Genomic DNA, 21,366 nt, shown 5'->3' with positions numbered 1-21,366 from the left:
TTGCAAGAAAATTCAGAGTACATTTAAAAGCCTCCATTGAAGCCTACTCTATTGCCCCATTACCAGAGATACTAAAAACCACACAATCCATTAAGTCAGGACAGAAAACAGCAGTCACCTATAAGACTACAAACTTTCCCTTCCTGTTGTGTTGCCCTGTCAGCAACTAAAGCCTCTGTATGTTCTTTCTAAAAAAATAGCATAAGTCGTTAAACAGGTCACAAGCAGTTGGCTTGGCATCATGTTTGTCCAATCAGCCACACTTCAGCACATGCATTCCTAATGCTCTGGGAATGGGAGAATAGAAATATAGACCGTTCCTACAGTTTCTTTCTTTGTGCTAAGCTGGCCAGCATGGTTCTGAAACCACCTGGTTGGATTTAGTAGTTAGCCAAGTAGCTCTCAAAGGCCTCCATGAGCTTTCCAAAGTGAGTTAGAGACCTGCAGGAGGTACACGGGTGAGTGCAGAAAGCCATGCATTTGTTCTGCTTGAGGTTCATAGGCTTGGCTAACCACATTCACTCATGAGCACTGTGCTTTAAGAAGCAGCAGTGTTTAGCAATAAATCCAATCCTTTCAACCTTCTAACACACAGATTAATTCTTTAAAAGCAGCCTCCTCTATAAGAAGGGATGGCAATAAAATTGTATCAGAGCTTTCTTTCCTTTATCCTCCATAAGCTAGGAGTCCCTGCCAAAACTTCACAAATGCATACTACTAAGTTTGGCAGCTATCAGATCCCTAATGCCTGTAACGAACTTGAAGAATGAACTGAGGAAACCTGCCTTGGCATGGATCACTAAGATATTGCCAGAAGTAGAAGACCAAGGAGAGAGATCAGAGGATAGGTTCAGAAGTCAGACCTATACCAGGCCTATACCTGTACTCTTGGAGTACGCTCTACCAAATAACATATCATCTTCAAGATAAATATAATGCATGCATACATAGTACAGTGATGTAATTCCAAACTATATTAAAAAAAAGAACTAAAGATTGTCCCTGAGTTAACATTTTCTTGGTCATGAACCTCGTCAGCCTACATAATGTGCTCGGTACTGCAGACTCCACAGATGCCAGTTTTCCATTAGACAAGTGAGTCTAAAAAGCAGAACAAAAGGCAATGTGATGCAAGAGCCAAAGACAAACAAATATACATAAAAGCCCAACTTCATCTCAGATTTATTCAGAACTGTTGTAAGTGAGGCAGAGTGCCGTGAAGGGGAAAAAAAAATAAGAACACACCCTTTGCATCCTCCATCTCAAAGATTACATCCACAAAAGGAAGAATATTTACGTCGCACAGCTAAGTTCGAGCATCTTCATTGTACTGAATAAACCAGCTGTCTTGCAGCCTGTAGTCATACCACACAGCAATCTCCTTTTTGTTAAATTAAAAAAAAAACAAACCCACCTTAGGAATCACTAACAGTTCTTAAGTAAGAAACTCATATACAGGCAGGTGAAGTACCAAAAGCTGTATATATCGGTGTTCATAACAGTTTTTTATCCTATGGATGACAGTGACTAATTAGGGATATTCAGTTTTGGCACAACACAGAAAACAGTAACCTGTTCTGACTTGGATGGCCTGTGCTTGTAAAGAGTTTAACTGATATAGTGTACTGCATTATGTAAATATGGCTACAAAGCTGAGGAACAAACGTAAGCTAGCTACTAGTCTTGCAGAAAGAAAGTTTTTAAAGCAATGTACATAAAATAAATAGGTAATGGCTATTTATATACTGTATCCAAAATGGCTTGGGATAGAAAAGATTGCATTATTCAAGAGACTGCATTCAAGATATGAAGGCCTTTTGTTTATTCTTCCAAACAAAACCATCACATAAACAATACTCTTCTATTTCCAATCTCCCCCTCCCTACCAAACACTACAGCTTTTAAAATCACAGCTCAAAAATACACACACACATACACACAGAGAACTATAGTGTTGGGGTTAGTGTGGAAAAAACATCAACCTGACTTAAAAATAAAATAAAAAAGAGAAGCAGCTCTAAACAGTCTAGAAAGCAGCAAAACCCCCCTTTTTTTAAACAGCACCTATGCCACAATGCAGGTTTCAACTTATAATGGGAGAGCAGCAACTAAGAGCGACACCTCCCTTAGGAGTGGTGACTGAACTCCCAGTTATGAAATCAAACAAGAAATACAGCTTTTCGTGATTGCAGAGCTCCAGCAACGCTTTCTTCTCATCCTTCTCTGCAGGGCTACGGGTGAGCCCTACCATTATATAAGCTGCCCCGGCATTCATTACAATTCACGGCGGCAGCCAAGGGGTGGGGAGCACAGGCCAACCTATGGGTGCAAATTCCTGAAGGAGGCAAACAAACATAGACCCCCTTTTTTGGCAGTTTGTTATAAAACAATCAACACACACCTTTTGAAATGAATATTTAAATTGAACGGTGTCTTTGCAAGAATCAACATGCCTACTTACCGGTGGGGGGGGGGAAGAGTGACCAAAAGCACTTCAGTGAAGAGAGCTGGCATTTGCCTTAATACATAAATGACTTGGGTTTTTTACTATAAATAACCAGAACTGCCAACCAAGACACAGGCTTGGCCAGTGACGAATACCTTCTCTCTAATGAGACTGGTGGGTAGACGAGCCCAAAAGGGCCTTCTAACCTTCTGCTGCTGCTGTACCACATCTGCATGCACAGTCACATGGGCCCTGTTCGTCCCCTACGCAAGTTATGTTTCTCATCATACGGTCCTGTACATGTGTACCACTCCCAGAAGTTACATGCATGTGTGATGAAGAAAGTCCAGCCATGGTAACAAAGCAAGTTTCATATTTGCTTCATTAGGACAATAGAGAACAGAGGAGAGTAATCAGTTATGAAATACTGAGACTCTTTACACACTTCAAGTGAAATAGTCCTCCTTGTCTCTCCTGTTTCCAAAATATGAGTAAAATAAGGCAAGGTCTTTATTTGATAAGCTTTAAGATCTTAGAAATATTTTTGCTTATTCCTACATTATCCATTTCACACAGACATTTCTGATTCTGCTGCAAAAGTATTTCCTATCGGCATGGGGTTTCTCACTCATCTGAGGAGTTTGCTAGAATTTTTCACTTCTTTCATGAGTTCCTTGTGCTAAATTGAAAGTCTTGAGGAAGCTGACACACTTGCTCATCTAAAACTGGGTAACGGAACTCTTAGGTGTTGCTAACACAGTTAAGGATCTGGCCAAGAACACAGCCAGTTGATGGGATCAGAAATACACTGGGAGCCTCATCTGAAGGGGGAACAGGGTGAAAAATAGATAGCAAAAATGAAGAGTGCTGCAGCTAGGGAAGTGAAGGGAAGGGGACTAAGCTTCTTCCTCTCCTCTCTGGCTCTGAAGTAGATCGTTGCTTTTACATGGTATGCCTAGCCTCAAACAGCATCTGCTCTCTTCATTTCTGTGTACCAAGCCATGATTGCAAGCTCTTATGCCATTACACTCCCCACTCCCTCCATCTTGTCATCTCCCCCCCTCCGCGTCTCTGGAGTTTTCATTCCCAGCTTCGTTAGAACCAGGAAGCCTGAGGAAGAGTTTCTGCATGTGGCCTACTTCTCCTGGCATCCTCAGGCTGCTCTCCATAATGCTGAACCAGCAAGAGTCAGCCCTGTCTACAGTCAGCCCTGTCTACAGGAGGATTAAGACATATTATACAATGTCATTTGAAAAAAAATGTTAAAAGATGCTAGATTTGTTTGATTTGTTTTTAAAAGCCCCACGTGGTTCCTTGTCTCCGTGAAAGCTTCACGTGAGAATTATACAAGCAAACTGAAGGGAGACAGCAATGTTTCAAACAATTACTTTGGACAAAATAAAGCAGCACTAGTAGATTGCCCATGCTATAAACTATGTTTTTTCAAAATGAAACAATCCTTCAATACTGACACCGTCATCTTGGATAAATCATGCTACCCTAACTTGGTAATCAGCTGAAACAAATAAAAATAGAGCCTATCACACCATTGGTTTTTAAATCAGAAATCCCCACTGATCTCAATGGGGCACTCTACTGAAAAGATAATGGGACCCAATATGGGCCAAGGGAAGTACTTAATAACTTTCTTATTCTTCTACTACAGACAAGGAATCACAAAACAGTTCATTCAAATCCAAGAGAGAAATAGCATGCAATTTGCAGCTTGATTTCATTATTGATCAGTCAGTAAACGGAATTTATTTACACCCTATTTGATGCAGTTCATAAAAACCCAAGAAAGAAGATTCTCCCCAATTTACTGCAACAATCAACTGACTGTTTCTGTTGATTTCAGATACACTGTGTTTGACACAGCACAGTAATACAACAGTGGCAGACTCTCTACCTGAGAGATGTCTTACAGACCACTACAGTATTTCACAGGCTTCCTCAGTTTGTATCTGGCTGCTACAAACACACCACTTTGATCCTGAAACTTTGTTAAGTAACTCCCACTCATTAGGTGGAAGGGATACGTTTATTTTTCCAAATTGCAGAATGTCTCTCTCTCTCTAGTAGTAGAAACCATTCAGAATGGCATGCTGCATGGCACAGGGCTAGACCTACTGCCACTAACGGCACCTAGCAAAAGAAGTAGGGAACCCCCTCCTATTTCCTATTTTTTGAAACAATGGATATTGTCACCAAGTCCTACTCCTTTTTAATATACCTAACCTATCCAAAAGCAGCTTGCATAGCATGTTATATTTTTTTAAACTGTCCTTTAGTAGGGCTTTTGGCAACTCCTCATTTGGCTAGACTCCAAACGTGTCTCTCTTCTCCCCTCTCCAAAGAAAGGGTGCCATTTATCCAAGAACAGACATCAGTGTGTTAATGACTTTGCAAACAGGTACTGAAATTTTCATGTAGTTTTTCCTCTCCTTAAAAAACAGACACACAGAAATTATAGGGAGTCTGAGTAGGTTTGGGGAAAAAACACTTCACACGGAGCATATTCTAGGTCTGCTGTTTTCAGTGTGCTTGCAGTTTAGACAGGTCCTGAATATACAGGAAAATATCTTACACAATGACATGCATCAAACAGAGAATCTGTTCAAGCTGCAAGTACTCTGCAATGACTCTTTTGCCTGATTTTGGAGCCCAGCATGGTCATTAACAAGATTAAACTCTTTGTTCTTTCAGGCCTCACTCCCTCATTTTTATCTTCAGAGCAAGCATTTTCATGACACAGGGGTAACATTCCCTCTGGTTAGTCTGGATCTTTAATCAAAGTCAGTCTAGCTCACATCTATATTCAATAGATAAATGCAGCTGAGTCACAAATTCTCAGCCTTACTAATATTTAAACAGTTTCAGAGCAGATAAAGTGGAGTCAAGCTACAGGGCTTTCAAAGATATTTGAGTTTAAAAACAGCATTTCAACTACATAGGCACAGATTCTTTTCAGCTAGAGCTCTATTGCATGTGGCATAAATTACAAGGCTTAAAAGATGATGTTGCTTACTTGTAATATCAACCTCAGCATTTGCAAGTGGAGGCAGGTTAGGTGAGGAAAAGGCATTGAAACTCCCAGCATCCACCTTAGTCACCCTATTTCCCCTGTACAGTTTATTATAAAAATACAGGCACACCTGCAAGACAAGTAAAGAAACAGGTCTATGAATAAGCCAGTAATTAAAAGATTCAGTAGATAAATACTGTAGTCTGTCCTTTATAAAGTGTTTTCTAAATCTTTAAAGCAACTCAGAGGCCAGTAGATGTTTACAACTCTTACCCTTTCAAAAAGAGTTGGCACATCCGTCACACATTGGTTTAAGAATTTAAGAACAAAACAAGTTAAGAGCTAACTAGTTTCGTAATCCTCTCATGAGGCATAGTCTAGGAGACAGCAAATTTGCCTGAGTCCACTTCAGAGATAGAGGAAAGAAACAGTGTGGACTTTTTAATAAGTTCATCAGTTATATCTAAATTCAGAGTCCAAAACCTTAGCAAAAGGCCTAGTGAAAATAAGGATAAACTTCAAAAGAGTTACCACACATAAATAATTAGATTCCTTCTCAAGTCCCTTAAAGTTTGTCAATTGGAATTTGAAAGAAAAGAGATACCTCAAAGTTGTTATTAGTTATGAAGATCTTGGCCAGTCAGCTATTGCTGCTGTTTTACAAGAACTGGCTTTGGGAGCATGGCAGAAGTGAAATGAGGTGTAACCTGACCAGTTTTCTCTCTGATTTTTCGGCTGCACAGCACCAACATCTTTAAAGGCAGGGTGCTGAGACCATGGGGTTACTTCCATGTCTATTAGGTATATCATCCTCGACACTTCAGTCTTCAGGAACTAGAGCTAGAAGACACTCCTACCAGTTCTAGAGCAACTTTAGAACTTCAAAGTAAATTTCAGTTATAAAACTGAACTACAAATGTTTCAGATCCCACATATTTGCAATGGAACCTCTGATTTCAAGTGTGCTGCAAGCTACATTTCAGACTTGATAGTCTTTATAGATTGTATATGGGCAAAATGGGATATGACTCCTGAGAAAACGGCATGTGCTTTGCCATGCAAGCGCCTGTTACTTCAGTGGAATCCATTTATCTTCCTGTTTAAGTGCAATTCCTTACTGCCTACTGGATATTTTGAATATGTAAGTATGTGTCCTGGCTAGAGGGAGGAAAGCAGCTTCTGAGACAGTCTTCACAGGCAAACAGACCTCAGGGATCACGAACTGCCCAGCAAAGAGCAATGCCCCCAGAAGGTTGGCTCGGCCATCATTCTGCAACTCGTATATGGGCACCTGAAGAGCAGAGACTGAAATTAGAGCCTGTCCCTTATGTAAAGTCTACACAGCAGAAAAAAAGAGTCCAACTTATGCAATACAAATACATGAATAATTTATGTAACAATGATTTATGACGAAGTTTCCTTCTTCATCCAAACTATTTTAGACTGCAGCAGATGGCAGGGTTTCCCTCTGTGCTTAACAGACTTTTATAATTTAAGTGCTTAAAAGCTAATATAGAGATGATTCTAGTGTGATTAAGCAGATTAAAAGACTGATTCAGGAAAAATATAAAAAATAGAAAGCAGGCATAGTTAAAGTGACTGAGCATGGGAGAAGTGATTGTACAGAGGAAAAGCAAAAGCCCCAGATCACACAGAACTGCCACTATGGGCTTCACAACAGCTCTCTTGCACCATCTTTCCTCATAGTATAGAAAAACTGAGCCAGCAAGTTATTACCGACAGAAAAGGACAAGATTAAAAACTGAGTGATGACTTCCATGCCGTTTCAGATTGCCTCTTTATTAACAGAGAGTCAGAGCTCCTTTCAGCAATGAAAAAAAAAATCACATGCTCCATTGCTAGATCATATGTCAGGCAGATCTCCAAGCAATAAAGCCAAAAAGAAAGTAAAACCTTGAATATGATGTACCACAACTAGACTGCCCCACGTCAAGACAGCAAGTGGGAGCCTACTCCTTCCTAGACTTTTGTATTTTGACTTCAAATAGACCACATGTGAAAGGGAAGTTATGAAATGGGGGAGGAGAATTTTACAGTGCAATGTTTCATCTCTCTTTTGTGATTAGAGCTGTATTTTACGCTCAAGCAAGCTATTCTAGTAAGACAACCCCTCCCCCTCAGACAATATGCAAAAGGCTGATCTCCAGCTAAGAGAATGAAAATTAATAAATGTAGTCTTTAGAGGAAAGGAAACAGACCATGTTTGATGCTTTGTGGAACAGAAATGATCAAAAATGCATCTAATGCTTAGAGATTATTAAAAAAATGATAAAGAATGCAACAATGAGTAACATAAGACAGGATAACAACAGATGAAGTAAAAAGGAATAAGCTTCAAGGCTTTAAAAGAAAAAAAGACAGCTAACAACCAGCAGCCACCCGAGGCTGGAAAGATGTTTCTCTTATAAACTGGCTAATACACAACGGCCAATGACAAGCTCTTATATCTTTCTCTGAAGCATCTGGCCCCAGCCATAATGAACTAGTGGTTTGATTTGGTACAGAGTTGTAAAGTCATTACTGATAAAATGTTGGGGCAGATCCTCAGCTGATGAGCCTGTCAATTCTCACTAATTTCTACCAGCACTGTGACCACTCACCCTGGCCAGAGGCCTGCCCTGCACTACTGAACTATACAGTGATAATCAGGATACTACCTAGTTTTGCATATAAAAATAAAAAATGAGGCTTCTGACTTTGACTTCACATTAAGTCCATTACCTGGGATCCTGTCAGAACAACAGTTTTACCCAGGTTCTCACACATGAAGGATAAGGCTGAAGCTGTATAGGCCATGGTATCAGTGCCGTGAAGGATCACAAAACCATCGTACTTTTCATAGTGCTCCTGGAGATGGAGAGACAGTTTTCACATTGTTAGAGCAATGCACTGACATCAGCAAGTGAGGTACATATTGCATTACTTTCACTGATGCAAGCAACTGCATAATACTTTAAAGGGTACTACACGCATAATTCCTCCTAAAGTTATCCTGTTTTCAGTTTAAATACAATTAAGGGTTAATAGGACACCAAGCACTAGAGCCAGTAATTCTAATTATGGAACAGTCAAAAAGATTCTTCTATGTATACATATTAATGCAGCATTTTTAAACCAGAAGACTGCTAATTAAGAAAAGCTTAGCAATGGCTTTAAACAGGAATGTTAACATATGCAAATTAGCCGTATAGTCTGATTTCTTATTGCCGCTTTTACTTTAGGGATTACACCATTTACAGGAACAGATTAGGCAAACCAAGGCTATCATAACATATAGAAAAACCAGTCCGTTCAATCCTGGTGGCAGACAGGCAAATTGCCAGTGTACGAGTGCCCTCTTCTGTTGGAAAGCCATGCTTCCTGCAGCAGTATGTGACTGCTGCAGCAGAAAGAGGTGAAGAGGCTTCTTGTTGTCCAGTAACGTACATACACTTGCTGGCTTTTAAGAAGTCCCTTAGACTGTCAGGCACGTACAGATGCAAAAAGGAATTTTATAACTTTAATCTACATACAGTTCCACACAGGAGTTTTTTTAATGCAAAGCCATGAACTGCATAGCTCATCCTGTTGGAATAAAGTCATCTGCTGGCTTTTGGAGGAAAAAGGAATCGGTTCCTCTATTTTAAGAGTGATGCACATAGTAAACACTGTAGTGAGAGACACTGATGTCTCTGATGTAATTTGGTAACATGGAAAGGATTACATACAAGTCTAAGCAGATACATGAAGTGCCAGCGTGGGGAAAAAAGGGGGGTTTGCCAGAGAATTAAACAAGATTTCTTTTTAATTACACTTCTTATGCTACAGTAGGCACACACACTTGGCATCTTCTGATAATAAGGTCACCTCCAAACTCACCTGCAGATTTCTACTTGTCCTTTTGCTATTTCTTCACTGATACTCATGCCTATATGTTGCTACCTACTGGAAATTTCAGGGGATTTCTGCTTATCTCTAACAAGTTAACCAGCAGAACAACAGCCAGTGTTGCAAGATCTTTCTGTAGGCCAAACTATAGCGTGACGCAAAAAGCATGCTGTAGTTATTCACCTGTCGTTTATGCTGTAGTTATGCAGTAACAAGATAAGTAAGTTTCAAGAAGGGCTGAGATCATAGAAATAGCCACTTGTCCTCTCCAACTCAATCAGTACACTCACGAATATTTTCAGCTTTATGAGCCTTATTAGATGTGAAAAAAACCCAGCTTGCTTTAAGCTTCATAACATAAAAGATCAGGCTGGCAATTAAGGAGATATCCCACAGAAACATCTTGGAATGTTTCAGTCTGGAAACTCATCAGCACATTACAGCTGTGCCAAGTACGTGTCCAAGATGAGCACAAAGTGGCAGTGTCCACAGATAAGCCAGAGAGTTGAAGAAGGTTTTTTTTCTCTTCTCAGCACTTTTCACTAGGATTACACATATTGGATACTTGTATATACAGAGAAGCTGCATTCTGTGTACAAGAAAGAAACACTTTTTTTTGTAATAAAACTAATATGCCATTAAGGAAGAAAGGTATATTCTCTCCTGTTCAGCATGGGATTGCCGCCTTCTACTCTTGGCCCTGGGCTTTTCCCAGCTGCACCTCTGCTCCATCGTAGAGGCTCTCCACCTATACACCAGCTCCGTCTCTTCTCTGCCCTGGCAAGATGCATTCGATAGGAGGAGCATCATCCCTAGTTTGGTGGTTTCAGCATTAGAGGACCTAAAGGTGAAAGGCTGTTACCTGAATCTTTAGCATCAATCCCTGCATTATTATACTGTTCGCATGCATTGCTACAGCTTGGTTGAAGAACGAAATTTACACTATAAAGCCCACTATCGCAGAGCGAGCAGGAGTGGAAGAGTAATATCTTACTAGGCCCAGGGTTATTTATTTCTAACAGCTATGAATGAATTCCTGGTGTGAAGTATTTGAAATGTTTTGCACTTCTACTTTCTTAAAAGCACACAGCTAAGTTCAGACATGGGGACAGGAGCAGAGAAATGCTGATTTTTTAAGCTAGAGAAGGATGCAATGAATTTATCTATATATGCAGAAATATCTAGGGCTTTAAACATTTCCCAGTGTAGGAAACCTAACCATGATAGTATTTTTTCTACTGGATGCAAAGCCAAAGCTAGTAGAGTCTGGCTGTGTCCAGAGTAAGAAAGGCATAAAGACATGAAATTATTTTCTACGTCAATAGCCAACTATTAAGCTATTTGAACACTCAAATGATGTGTAACTAAGCAACCTTCAGTTAAGTCACCTACACCTAAGGATTTTATTCAACATTTTTGGACAGTGAATTTAAGTCAACATTTTAGAACATATCAACCTACATATTACATACCTTATTCAATCATAGCTGCAATTTTCCTTTTTATTTTCTTGTACAGAATTATGACACGGTTTATCATTGGAAGAACTATATAACTTTAATGAGTTTGCAACATTTTCAAAAGGGAAAAAAAAAATTCGGCAAGCCTTGCAAGCACAGTACTTGTTACTTTGCAAGTAACTAAGCAAGGTACATAACGTTTACATTTTGAATAAACAAATATATATGTATGGCACTAATTAATTGTTTTATCTTGCTAAGTATACTAGATATACTGCTGGTTTTGTTTAAGCAACAAATGAATTCTTATCCCACACTATAGTACCTCAAGTTTCTTTGCAATTTTGGCCCAGTCCTCTGGCGTCATGTTGGAAGAATCAAGCAGCGGTGAGAGCTCCAGGATTGTGTAAAAAATTCTTTTGTTTTGCTTAGAGACACTAAGACAAAAGAGAATTGGAAAAAAAAAATTCTTAGAACTCATATCAGCTCATCACTTCTGATTTTTTCTCTAAATCAGTAGTTTTCACCCTTTTCCTCCCCATCCCCCAAGTCCATGGAAAAAAAATGGTCTTAAATTTGGCATATAAAATTCCAAGTTTAGAAGTTCATGGCTTGATGTGGTTTTAAGCACAAATCCCTAAATTTAATTTAATAATAAATATAATTTGGGAGGCAGAGAGGGGCTGGCAAAACTAAAGACAGAAAAGAAGAACCCAGACTTACTTTGTTTAAATTTGGAACTGAGTTCTAACAAAAGTCTATACAGAGCCTTAAGGTTTAAAAATGCTTCATAAGCTATTGAGAGGAATCTATAAAGCTCCCAAGGTTTATAGGGGGTCAACAGAAGAGTTGCAACAACTTTTCGAACCTTTGATAAATATAAATAGATACCTTATAAACAGATACTCTTTCCTGACACAAAGGGTATCTTCTCTTAAGAGTCTTATGACTGGGATTCATTTTTGTGGCCTTTAGAAGATTGACTCTTCTCAGTTTCTCTGACCTCAGATTTCAGAAAAAACTTTCTTGGTTAGTTAAGATCTTCAAGTAAACTGTTGCCTTTGCTAGTAATAGGCTAATTTTGTAAAACCCCAGTCCCAGCCTATTACGCCTGTTGTCACCTTGTTATGAAAGTTTGCTATATGGTACCAGCTGTCTCTTGTTATGATGTGGAGTTTAAGCATGCGATAATAGCAAAGATCTTAAAATACTGCCATAGGTTGAAAACAGAGGCCTCAGAACTATAAAGAACTCACTGGCGATCAATTATTGGCCACTGAACAAGTGCAACCTTGACAGCTGGGGAAAGACTGCTCGAAGTACAATAAAAACAAGACAAAGCAACTGTGCAAGGGGAAAAAACCCAATCCAAACCAAAAAGGAACAGCCAAGCAATAGGATAAAGTACCTGTGGGGCTGAGGAATGTAACACTTTCAAACATCATGCAGTGTGTAGCCCAGCAGATGGAGACCAAAGATTAAGAAGTGTCTAGACGCTCAAACATCTTATAAAGTACACGATCCCACATTTGGAGGGGACTTATCAAAGGTGATGATGGCTATGGAATCACAGTGGGATTGTCCTAGCTCTAAGCATGCTATCTGCTCTCCCTGCTTCCCAGGACCACGGGTCTCCCTTTCTCCACCTGCCTATCTCAAGAAATCTGACTCTTCAAAGACGTTTGATTTGCCAGCCAAATGGACTGCATACAGAGCATGTGTTTTACCCCACAAAATATGCCCATTTCTCCACACTAACTTTCTAATCCCTCAGAGTAAAGTCAACTGCATAAAATTCCACTTGGCTAGTTAAGATTTGGGGTAAAAAAGAGAACCCTACTACTATTATTTTCTGCTACCTTTCTGAAGCTTGGAAGAGGATAGAATATCCGCCATTTTCACGCATTCTTATGTTAGTTGGAATATGTTCCTATTTAGCAATGCAGTGGCCAACAAGCAGGTAACAAAGAACTGCTAGTGGGCCAGCTCTGCCCTTCCTACTCACTCTTCCAGGCAGAGCCATCCAGTAGCATGTTTAACAGGATCATCTTCAGAGCGTTCTCAATGCTTTTCCACTGCCTGAGGATGATGGAAAGTTCCCTGCCAGCTGTAACTGTGACAGATACTTCAACATTTACACTGGAAGACAGTCAAAGGCTATAGAAAAGATCAGGATACTGCATGGATGCATAGAAGTTCCCGAAATAAAGTGCTTAGAGCACAGAAAAGTTGATTACCTTCCCTTGGCATTCGCAATAGTGTTTTGTTCCCACTTGCTATTCTTGTATATATTTATAGCAATATAAAATATGTAAAAACAAGAGTCAATTGTCAGTTCATCAGCTAATAAAATCTGCAGACCTACTCCCCTTATGAGGCCTGTAAGACAGCTGCGTACAGCAGAGAGAGCATTTAAACAATGTGTAGTTTCCATTCATAACCAACTGACATACTGTACCTAAGAAGTTAAACTTCATATGAAAAATTGCTTTGTTGGATATCACATTTACACATGCTAAGAGTAACTTTGGAAGTCAGCTGAAAATCTGTGAAAAGAAAGCTCGCTTGTGGATGGGCTGTTTAAATAAAACACGACATACCGGCATCAGACACCAGCCTAGTCTACAACTTTTGATGCCCTTCTCTAAAAAGAGATCATATCGTTCCTATTACATCGAGGTTATCACACAGATATACAAAGTTCACAAAATACTCCTATTTTCTCCCCTCAGAAACTCACAATATTTCTCAACTGCCTAGTTAAAATATCACTCGGCTAGCACAAAAGAGAAAATGGCAAATTGCCATGACTAACCTCCAGAAACGGCACTCAGCAGTGCCAGAAAAACAAGACAAGATTGTTTTTTAAACCTCAGTTTTTGATGCAAATGATTGCTTTAGGCTTTTCTGTTCTTCATGGAAAATATGTGCCAGGAAAAGTATATTTAGGACTCAGATGGGTATATTAGTGTAGTTTTGTTATATTTCAAATCCCTTAAAGTATTTAAAAATTATTCAGTTACAAGCACAATATCGTAACAGAGCTCCATTTTTCTTAGTATAACCATCATGTTTAACAGAAACTGTACGTTCATCAATACTCCTCCACTGGGAGTCCATTTCTTTTCCCTTTACCCCTTTTCCTGCCATCTGCCTTTTAAGTGGTTACTTTTAAAAGCTTTACATGGAGACCTCAATACGAAATAGAACGAAATTAATAAACTTTACATTTTCTTTGTATGTCCTGATTTTCTCCTTAAAGATTAAAGAATATCCATTTTTACTCTTATAGCAAAACAACTATAGTCCCATTTATTTTTGAATGACTGTGTAAAATCATCCTTTGTGCAAAGTTAACATCTTTACGGGGTACAGTCATTCATCACAGCTGGGGAATATCTCAAATTAGCATACTTCCCTCTAAATAAAACCTATAAGCTTATTAATCATTGCCCAACAGTTAAGAAGCAATGCAGATTAATTATAAGCCCATTGCTTATTATCATAATGTTGCATAAATTTGGGAAAGACAATCAGCTTTTAGGGTTTTTTAAAACAGGCAGCCTGCAGAATTAAAGCACGAGGCCTGCTCACAGATGCATTAATTAGATGCTACTTTTTCAGACATATGTTGAAGATAATTCACACAAAGCTGTATATACAGTTTTCTTAGTTTCTATAGAATATTTGTATGTTTGCACAGCAGCAAATTAATATCCAAAACAAGAAAAAAAGGCAGGACTAAGCTGCCCAGAATGGTTACTTGTTGCCTAATTTAAAAGTTATTTCTCAAGCAGTTGTAAGACACTTCACTGCAAATATATCAAAACAGACATTTTCTATCGTACCAGACATGGTAGGCTTTCTCCTTTTAAGTCAATATAAGTATTTTTGCTAATCTCATAATGGATTCTTCACATTAAATGTTTGGAGATGTAATTGTCTGAAAATTAACAAGATACTTCCTAACCCTTCCTCTCCCCAAGGAAAATGTACTTACGGGAGCACCAACGTGTTATCGGGAAATTCATGGAAGTTGTTCAGTTTTGTTTCCTGGGCATATGCCTCATCATGCAGCATCGGCATTGTTTTCAAGCTGCTTACTAATTTATTGGCCTCAGGAGCAAGTCCTTAAAAATAAAGAATAAAGGAAGTAAATAAAGGAGCAGGGATGGAAGGAAGTGAGTGGCATGGTAAGGAGGGAAGAAGTCAAGTTACACAGCTATTTGCCCATCCTTCCAAATTAAATTTGAAGAGTCTATTGCCAGTTTAAGAATGTGAAAACATAATATAACCAATAAATCTCTGTGCAGTTATTCTTTTCTTGACTTAAAGTAAATAAATCCTTTATTTAAGAGAAATAATGTTACAAATCTCCTCCATATCAAATATTTATGTTTTGCCTATTTTTAATTGTTGCTTGTGTGCAAGTACCGATCAGCAGTAGGGACAGGAATCCGATTTTTGCAACTGTAGCAAAAAGCTACTATTCTCTTTTACTTTTGCCATAGCTGTTCTCTATCTAGTGGCAGAAGACTTACAAAACACTGAGCATTATTTTGTACTATAAAGTTGTGATATTTTTTCCTAAGCTTCTTAGCCTACAGCAGTATTGGCACAAACACCAAGGCACTAGTACGTCTATACCGGAAAGCTGCATGTTATATCTCACTGTCAATGGCAATAGCATTTCCATAGAGAAAAAAATAAACACAAGAGAAAGCTAAAATGAACCCTGCAGTAGGTATTGAGCATTGACAGATATAGACAAAGATCTATATATATACACAAAGATAGAGAAACCACAGCTTTCAACAAGAGTCTTAAATGCTAAGTGCTCTAATCACTCGCTCTTGAATAGGTTCTTTCCACAAGCAGGTTTAGGACTGAACATCTCAGTTGACAAGAGGCAGAGAAGGTGCATAAGCTGCTGAATAGAAAAAGTCCAAAGCGTAGATGCACCTTAAGCTCTGTTCACCCTCTCCCTGCCCATGATGTTATCTTTCTTTCTGTGGCAGGGACCCTAAAATGGCTGGGGCTTAAACTAGCCTAAGTACATTTAGTGTGTGCTGGATCTGCAGGCGTCCTGGTTGCAACCAGGCATTTCAAAGGGAATCCACATACCATTCTCTGTTGGACAGAAAGGCACCTAAATATTTGATGTTACAATCCTCAGCATCATAGAACTCAGTTCATTTGTGAATCTAACTTGCAACTCACCTCCCAATACCCTGTTTCAGGAAGGACAGCGACAGTCCTGGTGTCCAGAGTCAGAAGCCACCCCCTTTTTTCTTAAGTCTGACTTTTTGAGATGTTTTTCATTCAAGGAACTTCCATCAGAGGTACTTCCTTCTGGACTTCAAGATTCTACTGGCATTACTGTCCAGTTCAGTTTAATCTCAGTGAATGTGTTTTATGCCACCTGTTCAGATGGCAAACAAACTCGCAAACCTCATTACTCTACTTCTGCTAGTTCTAGTTATTCTAATCTAAGGCCAAGTAATTCTCTCCTACTTCCTAGTTCTTCTGTTTGTTCAAACACAATTCCCATCCAAGTTAGCATCTGTATTTTTTTTTGTTTCACCTTTAAAGTTTATTTCAAATACTCCAAAATACAGTGAGTATTTTCAATAGTATTTCTATATTTTTCCGTTTACTTTCCAAACTGATGGAAAAATCCTTAAGAACTCTGTAATCTCCCTCCTGGCTTGCCTTAAATGAAGTAGCAGGCCCCTTCATAGCCAACTTTCTCACAGGACGGCAGCAGCATTTCAGTGGATTTGTTTGGATTCCTGCCGGAATACTTTGTTTCACAAAACATACTTAACACGCTTTCACGCTTTGGATGTTTCGTTCATTCAGCTATAATCCCTGCTTTTCCTATTAAGGATGTTCCTAGCTTAGTCACAAATGGCCACTTCTGCTGAGCTTGGGCATAGAGTCATTTTGGCTCTGAAATGCAGCCCAGCTTCAAGTGTTTTCTGGGTGTTTTCTGATTATTCTTCTGTTTGTCCAATGCTCATCTTGCTCTGAATATTGACAAAGGATTAGACTGTTTATTTTTTGTATTTGCCCCAGGAACTGGAGAGCTGATGTACGTTAATATTCTTAAATCCCTTCTTTATAAATGACAGTTCCTCATCTCTTCTCTTAATCGCAAATCTGTCAGGATTTTTCTGTAATTGCTTGCACTGAACTTAAACCTTTTTTTTTTAAGACATTCTGCAGATGTATCCAAGATGACCCACTTACAACCTATGCAGTCCCCTAAATGCATCCACGTTTAGCAGTGTTTTCTGCTTTACGACTTCAAGAAGCAAACACGGGGAACTCACGTGCAACTGTTTTAAGAACACTTCTACTTTATTATGCATAGAAAACATCTTTTCTGAGCCAAGCTTGTTAACCAAGTGTTTGAAGCAACTTCACCCCTGCAGAGAAGAGGCAGGCTGTGCAACTTGTCCAAATAGCTCTCATCAACTTCTGTCCTTTCTCTCTTTAGCTGGCCAACCCCAGCATCACAAAGCAGATGGACAAAGGCAGAACAGCAAACAAACAACTGTGGCCGAGGAGAACAAGCATAGTTCTGTCTCATCTACACTGAAGGACTCTGCTTTTCACTCCAGTGCTATAGATAACACAGTAATAGCTACTTATCAATCAAGATATCCTATAACCTGTGCTGCAGCAGAGAACGGGGAGCTGACAAAGTCTGATGCAGCTGTGTCAGCAAGCATCTGCACCCAAGAAACCATGGGAGTTGGGGAGAAGGACCATACTGTACATCAGCATGCTGAAGTCATCATCCCCAATCCTAACAAACTCTCCCTGCTGAGTAATACAAAGGACTTCATTAAACCAGTTTTTACCTATAGGAATATCAATAGAATGGCACATACATCTACAGTGCCAGATCCCAAAAGTAACGGCTACATCTTGCAAAGGCAGAGAAGCAGAAAGTGTTCTCCAAAATATTCATTTCTGCAGCTGTAGTACTCGGAGCTTTCGGAAGTGAGGTGCATAGGTTTCAAACAGAAAAAGGTCTGGACTACAGCAGCCACTGCTTTGGCAATAGAACTAGTATGTCTAGAAAAGACAGATAATTAACTAAGTTACCCAGGCAGACTCTGTTCCAAGATAAGTAATCTTTCTAAGGGGATTTAGCTTAGTTCTACTTGTATTTGTTGGGTGGTTTTTTTCTTAATATTTCAGGAAAAGCTAGGAATAAGATCCAGCCCCCAAGCCCAAGGAAGAGATCTTCCTGAAGGCCAGGAAGAACATGAGCACAAACTCGATGCAAAGATTACTATCACAGTAACCTCACTAAGGAGTGCAGTAAGTTTCTCTTTCTGAAATGAGCTACCAATAAGCCAAAAGAGGCTGCTGTAGGAGGAAATAAGTAGGAGGAAGTAGAAGGAAGAAATTTAGAAAATGCACTAGAATGGCTTATTTGACAGCAAAAACATGAATACCGAGAGAGTCTGCAACTGAGTCTGGTTGTCACCCAACTCACACAAACAGAAACAGACTATCCATCCTCTGAAAATTACTTCTGCACAGGTAACCTGTAGATGTGCAGAAAGTCCAACAGGTCCAAGACATGCTGACGTGCACAGGTCAACTGCAGAACCTCTGCAAGAGGTTTACAATCAGACCTCGTAATGACAAATAATCGCTCCATACATGCACAATGAGCCCAGGGAATGTGATTCTATCAGTCTTGTACATGGGAGCAGTTCTGCATAGGAACACATTCCTTGCAGAACACATTAGGCCTATCAAAACTGTCTGATTTTAAAAATGAAACCATCTTCTCCCAGCAATTGGAAAGGCCATAGAAAAGCTTGTAAGCCTGAAGAGAAATTAGTTAGGTAGAAGCCTAGCTTGATCCCTTCAATTTGAGCAGTTGCTGCTATGAAAGGTTTTGTGCAGCTCAAGGAAACTACTTCTGTTCACCTTGCTTGAAGTACAACACTTGTAGTTCTAGATATGGTTGTAAACATGCACTTCCTATCCATTGATTAATAAAAGAAATTAGCATCTATTGTTTTTCCCTTTGAAGCATGCTGCCTTTCCCATGCCCTTTCACCAGCTTCTGGCTGAATGCTAAAGACTGCCAAATATTCTGAAAGAGGTACTCTGGCTGCTCTGCTGCTAGATCTGTGTATGAAAAGCAGGTTGAAACCCTCACCAGGATGTAGCAAGTCAGCATCATTAGATCATAACTGTTAGATTGTTTGCACATGCTTTAATGATTGACACTTGTTAAGCAAAAGGAAAACAAAGGCACACAAGATGAGAGGAGTTTATGGAGTTCATTTATAAAAGAATAAGACATGCAATTTTAATTTATTTGCTTAAAAGAGGTGTTTGGGAAGCTGAGACAATGGAAATAGGAAATTATTTTAGTATAAACAATGCAGTCAGAGAGAGGAAAGTGACTACATGTCATTTGAAATACAGACTTTTTTTTTTTTTTTACAACTTTGATAAATTAAACACAAAGATGACAACCATAAAAAACAAAGCAGAACAACCCCTTAAAGCATCTTCCCTACAATAATAAGGATCAACCAGCTACCATCTTCTGAGAAGGGGGATATGTATTAGAAAAAAATCTAGTCTAGGAGGCTCCAAGGTGAAGCCCCAAGTATTTTAATCCTACAAATGAGTAGCTGAGATGCTATTTCAAGTAGGGGCTTGAAATTCTGTAGTAGGGAACACAAGTACCCACACTTCTGAACCTACAGACACAGGCTCTGGAAGCCCTGGGATGCTCCACAAACTGAATAGACATTTACCAAAATTGGACTGCTTCCCTCTCTCTGCCCGCGTGCTCCCCCCCCACCCCATTACCCCCTTTCCCTTTATACCAATGTTGGTAAATGCACAGCCCTGCAGCAAGTCAGCCCTGGCTGAAATCCATTCTTTTCCCCAGACACATTAGCTGGCTGATGCTTCTGGCATCCCTTGGGATCTGTGCCTACTGAGTGAGGGTCTAGTGGTGCTTAGGTGCCACTCCAACCAGCTTCTGGATTGGGGGCCTGGGGGGGTGTTAGGTGAGTTTAGGCACCTACCTGTTGACATTTAGGGGCATCTGAAAACACATAGCATGTACCTGTAGGTGCCTAAGAAGCTTTCAGGTAAAATGCAGGCAGTATACTGAGACATCTCAGAATTCAATTTTGGCTTTAAACATTTTTCAGCTGGTGGGAGAGGGTTTGGCATGTCTAGGGCACTTTGACAAGTCTCACTCTCCCGTGGTAAGGTAAAGCAAAACTCTTCCATGATTTCTTGTCCTTTCTTGAAGGAAGTGAAGAGCTGGTAGGAGAGCAGCAGAAGCCCGCCCAGAGGCAGGTGAGCACAGATGCTGCATCTGATCTCACTCGTTATGACACTTGGCAGGATGTATGCTGCCACTTGCATCAGCTGCGTCTGTCAGGTCACCACTTGAAAATCCTTGACGTGGCCACCACCTCCAACAGCCCATGCTCTTGCCAGTAGGAGTGCAAGGCACATGCTCTCCAGGTAGCCTGGGATGGTGGCTCTTTTGGGGCTAAAAAAAGACCGCATGACTGGTACGATTAAGCTGGTTTCATTTTCGGTGCGTGAAGGAGGGGAGAAAGGACTCATACTTCAGGAAACACACTGTCCTCTGCCAAAACCTGCTCTAACTAGCTGTGAGGCTCACTTTGTCAGAAAGATGCCTACCAGCCAAGCTACTGAAATAACCAGCTGGTAGGAACAGAGGATTGGAGGAAGGCGCATGCCCTTCTGGCGTTGCTCATGCCAGTTACGAGAAACCCGGGGATGCTGAACCATAAACCGCGCCAGTGAGAGCGGTCACACAGCAAGGCTGTTAGGTAAGGAAGCGGCAGCCTCAGCCTCCGCTCGCCAAGCAGCGCACCCCTAGCCCGGCGCCCCGCCAGCACCCCACGCCAGGCCTGTTTCGCAGCGTACCCTGAGGGGGAGCCCGCCTCCGCCGCCCCGCTCCCCCCTCCGCCCGGGGCCCCCTCACCCTTGACATCCTGCACCATGCCGATGGTGCCGCCCGTGTTGATGACCAGCACCCGCGCCTCGGCCTTCGAGCCGCCGGCGAAGACCGGGGGGCAGCTGGGGCGCTCCTGGGGGCGGGTGCCGGCCAGGGCTCTGCCCAGAGAGCGCGTCCCCGCAGGGTGCTTCCCCGCCGCTGCCGCCTCCATCCCGCTCCTGAGGAACCGCTACCTCCCGCCCGCCCGGCGAAGGGGTAGTTATAGGGCGGCTGCGGGGCCGCCCCTTCCCGCCCCGCCGGCCGGGCAGGCAGCGGGGTGGGGCCTGCCCGGGCCGCGGCGCTGCCCCCAGAGGCGGGGAGAGCCGCCGTGCCCGCCCTCCGAAGCGGGCCGCGAGGAGGCGGCGGCTGGAGGTCGAGGGTTGCGGGTGGCCGTGAGGTACAGCCGGGGGGCGGCGGGGCCCCTCGCCCCGGGGGGAGGTGAGGGAGAGGGGTCGGGCCGGGCCGGGGCGAGCCCCGGCACCGCCGCCAGCGTGCGGCACCACCCCTTGTACTTTGT

General features: G+C 41.1%; 1 protein-coding gene across 1 annotated transcript in view; it reads right to left on the bottom strand.

The window, feature by feature from the left end:
* ASPG (asparaginase) overlaps positions 1–21,086 on the bottom strand; it is a 48,099-nt gene extending 27,013 nt beyond the window's left edge. Inside the window, exons 1-6 of the mRNA XM_075501557.1 lie at positions 20,838–21,086; positions 14,820–14,949; positions 11,145–11,256; positions 8,214–8,339; positions 6,679–6,762; positions 5,475–5,601 (exon numbers count right to left, since the gene is read on the bottom strand). Coding sequence (XP_075357672.1) covers positions 5,475–5,601; positions 6,679–6,762; positions 8,214–8,339; positions 11,145–11,256; positions 14,820–14,949; positions 20,838–21,021 — 763 coding nt within the window. The 5' untranslated portion in view covers positions 21,022–21,086. The remainder of the gene's footprint in view (positions 1–5,474; positions 5,602–6,678; positions 6,763–8,213; positions 8,340–11,144; positions 11,257–14,819; positions 14,950–20,837) is intronic.
* Positions 21,087–21,366: the final 280 nt, after the last annotated feature.

This window comes from Mycteria americana, chromosome 5 (genome assembly GCF_035582795.1).
Source record: "Mycteria americana isolate JAX WOST 10 ecotype Jacksonville Zoo and Gardens chromosome 5, USCA_MyAme_1.0, whole genome shotgun sequence".
Taxonomy (NCBI): Eukaryota; Metazoa; Chordata; class Aves; order Ciconiiformes; family Ciconiidae; genus Mycteria; species Mycteria americana.
The sequence above is the reverse complement of the archived record's forward strand: the minus strand, read 5'-3'. Positions and strand labels throughout refer to the sequence as shown.